At 45.6% G+C, this 9512-nt stretch overlaps 1 protein-coding gene and 1 long non-coding RNA gene across 8 annotated transcripts in view; one reads left to right on the forward strand and one right to left on the reverse strand.

The window, feature by feature from the left end:
- Positions 1-3447, forward strand: part of LOC137426839 (SUN domain-containing protein 2) — a 56361-nt gene extending 52914 nt beyond the window's left edge. For all 7 annotated transcript variants that reach the window (XM_078778955.1, XM_078778959.1, XM_078778957.1 and 4 more), the window contains exon 21: positions 257-3447. In XM_078778955.1, coding sequence (XP_078635081.1) covers positions 257-391 — 135 coding nt within the window. In that variant the 3' untranslated portion in view covers positions 392-3447. The remainder of the gene's footprint in view (positions 1-256) is intronic.
- LOC144892407 (uncharacterized) lies at positions 2971-7877 on the reverse strand. The gene is made up of 2 exons (XR_013623609.1): positions 7003-7877; positions 2971-6922 (listed from the first exon to the last, which is right to left on the reverse strand). It is a non-coding gene; the product is annotated as an uncharacterized LOC144892407 (long non-coding RNA).
- Between the last annotated feature and the right edge of the window lie 1635 nt (positions 7878-9512).

Genomic DNA, 9512 nt, shown 5'->3' on the forward strand with positions numbered 1-9512 from the left:
TTTACATTTCCTCTAGCATTGGTAATTGGAAGTTGCAACTATAAAATCGAGCATTTTACAATCTATCAATTAATTTGCCATGCACAAACTAGCTGTGCCGGAGCTCCAACATTCAGGGGCTTAGGTTTGCAGCTATATGCAACTTTCCTGGTTCTACCTGCTGGAATTTTAATACTTGAATGAACAAAAATTATTGTAGATGCGAGTTTAGTTTCCGTGTAAATGGAAACAATAAGACGTCTATTGTGTCTCTTAGTTCCCTACGGACAAGCCCTTCCGAGCAGTCGAACTGCGGATATTCAGCAACTGGGGCCACCCGGAGTACACGTGCTTGTACCGATTCCGTGTCCATGGCATGGCCCAGCCCAAGAACGATGCCTCCCAACACTAAGTTTTGCTCAGAGAGGGCCGGTACTACAAAAGGCTCATATTGAGAGCTGGACAATTGGATGGTCAAACCCACTTGTGCTGTTCATCTACTTTTGGTGCAGTACGACATCACCCATTCACATACACAGGTATACTGAGGTATAGGCATACAATTATATGCAGCAGCAGCATTATACAAACAAGGCAATTTTTTCATTCTTGCGTGTCAAGGTTACATAATGGCTTGTCTACAAATGAGTATCGGGGGAGGGGAGGGCACATTCTGTTTGCTTTATGGTAACTTTTAAAAACTGAGCTGTACAAGTTTAGCTGATCAATTTCTATGGGAAAATATTATGGATACTTTTACAGAAAACAACATTCCCGAAATGTACCAGCACTAATACCTAATTATCACTACCGCATGAACTACAACCCCACCGTCAAGATTGGCTTTCAGCAGCCACAACACGGTGTGGGGCTTTCATGTGAACAGCTGACCGATTGGACTTGAGAGCAGGGAAACTGCTCAATATCTGGTGGTGATTATTCCATCACAACATGGACCACCAGTCACCGCAAATACCAAAGCTACCTGGCTCTTCAAACTCAGCACTTAAAGGCAAATTGAGCATAAAGTTGGGAGAGAAAAAACAGGATTTATCTCTCCAACTGCATAATATTGTCATCTCTATTATAAGAGATTAAATTGACATGGCCCTATTTTCCACCAAAGCCACGAAATCAGGTCCCGATGGCATGTACCCCGAGTTATTAAATTATGTGGGGCTGAATAGACGACCCTGGATCTCTGTGTACAAGATTCACTGCACTCGTGAAATAGCAGTGTGCAAGGAGGGTGAAGGTGATTGCCATCCTCAAATTATGGAAACCAGCCAGCGATTCTTCAAAGTACTCGCTATGTCGAGCTTGCAAGTTGATGTATCAACTTCTGCTGGCTTTGATCACCCAGACAAGTCGGTTCTTCCAAAAGAACAAGCCAGTTTCGGACTGGGATGAAGTTGTGCTGGTCAAGGAGTTGCACACAGAAGCCGATCTTAAGCATGCTCCAAGAGTGGCGCTGTCAGTTTATCAGTCATCAGAATGTGATTCAGTCTGGAGATGCAGATACATTTAGAAAATGGCCAACTTGTCCCGACACAGTGCTTATGTCTTTTTGGATCAACTGTGTTTCAAGCTTTTCTTAGAAACCGAGACAGGTGCTTCAGAACCATCAAACATGGATTACCTCAAAACTCAGTTTTGGCCCATCACTTGTTCAAGCACAGGTAAGCAAAAAGCCGCATACAATGAAATTCCCTTTATAGTATGCATCACACCTCCAAAATGTAAGCCAGTATCATCACCAAAGACTTTAACATAATGGAGGAATAAATACTCTTCCCAGTGGTGACTTTGTCTAAATCCGTTGAAGACCATGGTTACCGCTTGTCACACGAATAACCGGTTTCCAAATGTGTGGGATTCAACACGAGTCTGCAATAAAGAAGTCCAAATTGAGTCCGACCTGAAATATCTTGCATCATAGGCTTCGGTCCAGAGTAACAGTATCGAGGACATCGGAAGGTCTGCAAAAGGAGGACTATGACGACCAGCATAAATACGGAAACATTTGAGCAACCAGCTAGGGAGTGGACGAGTGTGCACTATGTACTGCAACTCTGGCCCTTCTTTTTCTTGCAATGGCTGTTGGGCTTGAAAGCCGCCATACCTAACACCGACAGAGTTGACGAACAAAAACGTCGACAGTTGAGAACAGGCCAACCCTGCCGTTTTGGCCTGGGGAGTAGCCTTTCAGTTTTACTACCAGGGGCAGTTTTAATATACAAAGCATCAGCACAAACACTGACTCATCAAGCATCCAAAGCCAACTGACCTACCTGTTCCACCCTCGTCGGGTCAATATCATGATCAGCGTGGACCTGAGTCTAGCCAGGCTAAAGCCCCATCTAGGTCACAACTGCAACGATCCTAATGATGCTCCAAAGGCAAAAACCAGTTGGTCAATTGCCTCGGGATACTTGTTGAGTCGGTGGTTGTACTGTTTGTAACCGTTAGGTCTTACAACCACTCTTAGTAGACTTACTAGTGCAGCCGAGACACTACTCTGCAGTTCAAAAGGCAGTGGAGGCATTGGGATGATTCACTCGCCCTGTACAGAAACCATTGCTCGGCGATCAAACCTGGACTTAGATACTTGTGATGCTATTCATCAACCATAATGCAAGAACCACATGAACTTGGAGAGACAGATGGAAAAAGCCATTTGTTTGGCTACAAATGATCGCATTCCAACCACTGACCTGAAAAATGTTAATTTTGATCTCCCTTCAACCCAACACTACTTAGTGTGATATATGTACATATGTATAAGGAACTTGTTCTCTGCAACAAGATCACATCCTTTTTCTCTGCACAGCACAACCGTCACCACAACCAGCCATGTGTACATTTAAACACTTCCCGTGGCTTCGTGGTATTGTACATACTCAAAATGCATGCTCTTCCTTTCTACGCCGTTTAAACATCATGGAGTCTGTTAGTTTCAGCCAACAAAAAAATATGTTTTTGTACAATAAATAATACTTAACGGCTTTGTCTTTATTCGGAAAAATAAAAAATATATTTTATTCTGCTGTATGTCAAAGTTTAAACACTGCTTGCTGTGGACAGAATTACTTATGGTTATAAACTAAAATAATAATAATAATACAGTAAACCATTTTCCATCTTGGGCCTGAAAGCTACTTTCTGTGTCGATCAAGATGCCAAGATTTGAGGTCATTTTTATAGAACTTGATCCTATATAGCCATAAACAGTATATGGCTGTCCTCTTGCTGGGCCTACTTATAATCCCACACTAGGTCAAACTGAGCTGCAAAATGTTCTTTTTCTTTAATGTTGGAAACACTGGGATTGGCAATGCAACTGAAATGTAGGATGAGCAATGTTACTCCAGATATGTCAAACTGCTGGGCACTCTGGGATGGTCATTCGTTGTATGTGCAATCATTTGCCTCTTGCTGCTTAAAAATAAACATTTGGAAAATCCACAATTAGTAATTTCTTCAAATCGTCGGTGCCTTGTCTTCCCTTCATCTTTGTTATATAAAAAGCTACTGTCTCCCTTTTCCATTCTATCATCCTTCAAATCCAAAAATGTCCATTTCCTGGTTCCTCCGCGGGCAATCTATCTTCGCTGCTCGGAGTCGATGTCTTCGTCCAGTTTAGTTTTTGTTGATTTCATACATCTGAGCATCTCGTCGAGAGCCTTCCCCTGTGCTTTCGTACTGGGTTCAAGTGTCCTTGCGCGTGGCGCGTTATCTTGTAGGCCTCGTTCGAGTCTGTTGCCGAGATTTCTTCCTTTTTCTGTTTTTTTCATGCCCCTGCTTTTGTTTCCCCACTGTTGGTGTGTTTCCTTATGCTCTGTCGCCTCTCTTCCAAGAGTCTTTTTTGGAGGGAAAAGGAGCAAGTCATGTCCAATTGCAAAGGATTGAGGTGCATGGTTATTTCCCCTTGCAGATTCATATTTTGTGGGTGTAAATTAAAATCCTTTCATGATGAATGCAATCAAAGCACCCTTTAACATAGCCTGCTCCTGTGGCCTCAAGTTGAAATGCATGTTGATCACCTGTGCAGCTCCATTTCAGCCCAACTGGACAGCTGGGTTTGTTATTGGTTCACGAGTTATCAAGTGACCACTATATTCGTCATGTGTGTGTCTGTCTGTCCGCAGCATAACTACCCGATGATATCATCCGATCTTGATGAAACTTGGGTGGGAGGTTGATATCACGATCTAGTTGTGTCCTGCCGAGAGTGGGCGTATTTCGCCCATTGTGGGCGGAGCGACGCCCGAAAAAGATGTCTTTTTAGGGGGTAATCGAGTTCAGGCTACATCTTCTCCGAGGGGTTTGGTGGAATCTGACAGGGGTTTCGATACTTGGTTAGGCGAATGTCATGTGTCTAGCCCCACGGAGCTCGATTTTTCATTTTTGCCCCAAGGTCAAGGTCACGAAAGGGTGAAATGTCGTACATGATCTTATATTATCACATACATCATGAAATACAAGTTTTCCAACAAATTTCAGAATCTTCGACCTTTGAAGGTCGGAAAGGTCAAATTTTCAAAGTTGGCGGAATCGAACCGAATTTTCGGTATTGTGTGGCTAACTAACCTCATAACTGATATTATGGTCCCGATTTGATGCATCAATCGGCGATGATCGTGACGATCGACTTGATAGTCCGTCCTTTGTCATTGAATTCCGCTCGCTCGTGAACCATCATCGTCTCCTGACTTGTATAAATCTCCCTTTAGATTTGTGCGTGAGATAAATAGAGGGATTATCATGATGGAGTAGTTGGTTTTTAGGGGATGGGAGAGCAGTCAATTATGGAACATGTTTTCCAGGTAACATTTCAAATGCGCTCCCTCGAGCTCGAGGTTGAGAAGTTGAACTTTTACTCCGAGCAACTGTGTGCAAGGGAAGCCAATCTCAAGTTCAAGTTCACAGAAGAGCAGAAACAACTGAAGAGTGATTATGAAGATGAACTATGTCGAATTTGCTCCCAACTGGAGTGCTGTATATCTGAGAATTCCTTGTTGAAAACCAAGCTGAATCTACTGGAACCATCAAAGGCAGAAGTAGAGAATTGCAAAGAAGAAGAGCTAAGAACTGCCTTGGAGGAAAATACGTTGCTGGCTGAGAAACGTGAGGAAGAGAGACTATCATTTGAGGATCATGTACAAGCTTTGAAGACAGAAATAAAAAAATTGAAAGAAGCACAGAAGAGAAATGATCAAGACATCTCAAAAAAAGTCAAATTCACCATCAAGTGAGCTGCAACATTTGCAGAATGAGCTGAGCAGTTTGCAAGCGGTGATTGACATTCGTACACAACAACTTCACAACAAGGACAAAATGGTGCACGATCTGCAGAGAGAGGTCGATGAGAAGCAAGTTCTCCATCGGAAGCTGCAGGTCTTGCAGAAAAACTACGAGAATGTCTTGGCTCGTATGCACAAAAGCATGGAGTTGCAAAGGAAGTTATCTTCCGAGCAGGCTGTTCTGCAGTATTCCTTGGAGCAAGAGTCCAAGATCAATAAAAGGCTTTCGATGGAGAAAGAGGAGTTGAAGTGGAGGCTCATGAACAGCACATCGCCGCAGCTATCTCCTGGGAGTCCACAGGCCCCAAGTTATTTTCAGCTTCCTCTCGGGAGTCGGTCCATCGAGTAAACATCAGCACGATTTTATCCCTCTGTCTTCACCGCCATGGTACCTTTTGTACCTGGTGGAGTGGATGATGTAAATAATTTATTATTATTACAATTTTTGCCAGTTGTATAATTTTTTTGCTGTTACTTTTATAGTATTTTGTTAAATATTTCCAACCTGGACTTTTTTGTGAAACTTTACATTTATCAGGAGATAAACAAATCTGACTTTTAAACAAGGTTGCACATGTTAATAGAGAGAATAAATAAGTTGAGTTGCCATAGTAACCTTGTTAGTGGGTTTGCACTTTGTTTTGACCTGGTGTGTACCCCGGTTTAGAATAGGTAATGTTACGGTTTGTGACCTTTTTGTCCCCCGTCACACCGCGGAGCGAAAGAGGGACTATGGTTTTCCCCTCCATCCGTGTGTCCGTCCGTCCGTCCGTCCGTCCGTCCAGGCGGGCGGGCGTGTGTGCGTAAGCGAAGGACCGCATTCAAATTTGGTGTATGGGTGCAACCCACGTCAAAATCCAAGATGGCCGCCGCCATGTATGTCTGACGCCATGTATGTCTGAACATTGTGAGCGGAATATCTTGAAAAATAAGCAAAGTACCAACTTCTAATCTGGTGTGTGGGTGTATATAGGCATAAGGAAGAAGCCTATTGAAAATTGGGTCGCCACGTCAAAATCCAAGATGGCCACCGCCATGTATGTCTGAACCTTGTGAGCGGAATATCTTGAAAAATAAGCGAAGTACCAACTTCTAATCTGGTGTGTGGGTGTATCTAGGCATAAGGAAGAAAGCTTTTGAAAATTGGGTCGCCACGTCAAAATCCAAGATGGCCGCCTTGCGTCTTCCACTTTGTCAACTCGCATCACTTCACCAACGGGGGACCTAGGCGTAACGCTTGTTCTTCCTTCCCTCACACCCCCCTGTGAGTTGGACCAAGTGGTTTGGTCCATGTGTATAAAGCCTATGATTGGCTGTGGGGCTGTGGGGCAGGGGAGTGGCCAGGAAGGTGATTTGGAGGAGGGCTTATGGCAGAGTGCTTTTTTGGGGGTTGTCGAGTGTCCAGCTGCAATCTCTCTACCTGAAGGGTGACGTTGATCGAACTCTTGCTGCCTACTACTGTTGGGCCTGCCTTGGGGCCTACTCGTGGACTTGCCTACTCCTACCCTCTCGTGTTGGGCCTGCACTGGGGCCTACTGTTGGGCCTGCCTTGGGGCCTACTGTTGGGCCTGCCGTGGGGCCTACTACTGGGCCTGCCTTGGGGCCTACTACGGGGCCTGCCTTGGGGCCTACTACTGGGCCTGCCTTGGGGCCTACTACGGGGCCTGCCTTGGGGCCTACTCTTGGGCCTGCCTACTCTTGGACCGGCCCACTCTTGGACCTGCCTACTCTTGGACCGGCCCACTCTTGGACCTGCCTACTCTTGGACTGGCCGACTCTTGAACCTGCCGACTCTTGAACCTGCCGACGATTGAACCTGCCTACTCTTGGACCTGCCTACTCTTGGACCTGCCTACTCTTGGACCTGCCTACTCTTGGACCTGCCTACTCTTGGACCTGCCTACTCTTGGACTGGCCTACTCTTGGACCTGCCTACTCTTGGACTGGCCTATTTGGGTTTTTCCCTCTTTTCTCCCTTCTTGGTTTTATGTGTGGGAAGAGATTTTCGTGTGATAATCCATAAATAAAGACAGTGTGATTGAAGGCTTGGCTTGGTGTGCTTCAGGCTGAAACAGTACACCGTATCCCTGCGTGTCGTAAAAGGCGACTAAAAGGGTTGGCGTCAGGAAGGGCATCTGGCCATAAAAACATTGCCTCAAAAAGAGAACCATGACAATTACAACTACATATGGGCAGGGTACAGCCAGAAGTATCCCGTGGGGGACCCCACTCCCTCTCGTCAAAACTGAAGGTGGGGAACCCGATCGAAGCAAGGGTGGAAATCACTCCATTTATGACGACGAAACGTCTGATGCCCGACGTGGAGATCAGTTTCTGAGGTTTGGGACATGGAATGTAGGGACAATGACAGGGAGATCAGGAGAAGTGGTGGAAGTATTGGTCAGAAAAAGAGTGGACATATGTTGTGTGCAGGAGACGAGATGGAAGGGAAGTGGTGTGAGAATGGTGAAGGGTAGGCAGGGACAGAAATACAAGTTTGTGTGGCAAGGGTGCCCAGAAGGCATGAATGGTGTTGGTGTCCTGTTTTCTGAGGAGTTTGTCGACAGTGTGGTGAGTGTGACTAGAGTGAGTGAAAGGTTGATGATGGTGAAAATGATGATTGGAAAGCTCTTGGTGAACGTCATCTCGGGATATGCTCCGCAGGTTGGTCGGAGCGATGAAGAGAAGGACAAGTTCTGGTGTGCGATAGAGAAGCTGATGGAAAACGTGAAAGATGAGGAAGTTGTTGTGGTAGGAGGAGACCTAAATGGACATGTGGGAAGGAGTATGGACGGTTTTGAGGGAGTTCATGGGGGTTACGGATATGGTGTGAGAAATGGAGAAGGTGAAAGGATTTTGGAGTTTGCTGATGGAGCTGATTTGTTGATTTGTAATACACAGTTCCAGAAAGAGGATAATAAGCTTGTTACATACACGTCAGGTGGGTCGACGACAACCGTTGACTACCTGATGGTGCGTAGGCGAGATAGGGGGCACCTCCGGGACACAAAGGTGATCCTGGGGAGGAGGCTGTTTCACAGCACCACTTGGTTGTCTGCGACATAAGGGTGAAAGGTGCGAGGAGAGCTCGGTGGGTGAAGTACCAACCGAGAATGAAGGTGTGGAAGTTGAAAGAGGTGACAGTGAGGGAGGCATTAAAAGAGAGGCTGAGTATGGTAGAGGATGATGTGGTTGAGCTTGAAAGTAGTTGGATGTCAATGAAAGATAGTCTGTTGGGAGCCGTTGGTGAGGTATGTGGATGGACAAAAGGACCACCGAGGTACTCGGAAACATGGTGGTGGGATGATGAAGTTGGAAAGAGGATTGACGAGAAGAAGAAGTTCAAGGAGTGGCAGAAGGCGAAGGGTGTGGGGGCAGAAAAGGCAGAGCATGAAAGTTATAAGGCAGCCAAGAAGGCTGCAAAGAAAGAGGTAGCAAAGGCGCAGGAGGCATGTCGGAAAATGTTCGGAGAACACTTGGATTTGGAAGAGGGTCAGAGAGCGGTATTCAGGATTGCAAAGCAGATAGCGAAAGAGAGGTGTGATGTGATGGGGGTGAGTTGCTTGAAGGATGAAGTGGGGCAAATCGTTGTGGACCCAGATGGAATTGAAGGAAGATGGAAGAGATATATGGAAATACTGTTGAATGCAGAGAATAAATGGGATGGCAACATCGAGAGTAACCCAGTTTTAGGACCGGCAGAGAAGATAACCGAGAAGGAAGTTGAGGAAGCGATAAAAGCAATGAAGAGTAGAAAAGCTGGAGGGCCGACGGGAGTTGTGGGAGATATGTTGAAGGCAGCGGGAAATTGGGGTGTGAAGGGAATGACAGAGATCTGTAATCTGGTGGTGAAAGAAGGCCGCATTCCAGTGGATTGGGAACTGGGTGCCCTCGTCCCTCTATACAAGGGGAAAGGTGACCCTCTGGACTGTGGCTCGTATTGAGCAATAAAGTTAGTGGAGCATGGAATGAAGGTATTGGAAAGGGTGTTGGAGAGGAGGATAAGGAAGAAAGTGAAGATTGACGAAATGCAGTTTGGATTTATGCCAGGAAGAGGAACGACAGACGTGCTTTTTATTGTGAGGCAGTTGCAGGAGAAGAGGAAGAAGTTGTTTCTTGGGTTTGTTGATCTGGAGAAAGCATTCGATAGGGTTCCACGTGAAGTAGTGACATGGGCATTGAGGAAGTTAGGAGTGGAGGAATGGTTGATCAGAGTAGTGATGGCAATGT

This window comes from Myxine glutinosa, chromosome 5 (assembly GCF_964187855.1).
Source record: "Myxine glutinosa chromosome 5, kmMyxGlut1.1, whole genome shotgun sequence".
Taxonomy (NCBI): Eukaryota; Metazoa; Chordata; class Myxini; order Myxiniformes; family Myxinidae; genus Myxine; species Myxine glutinosa.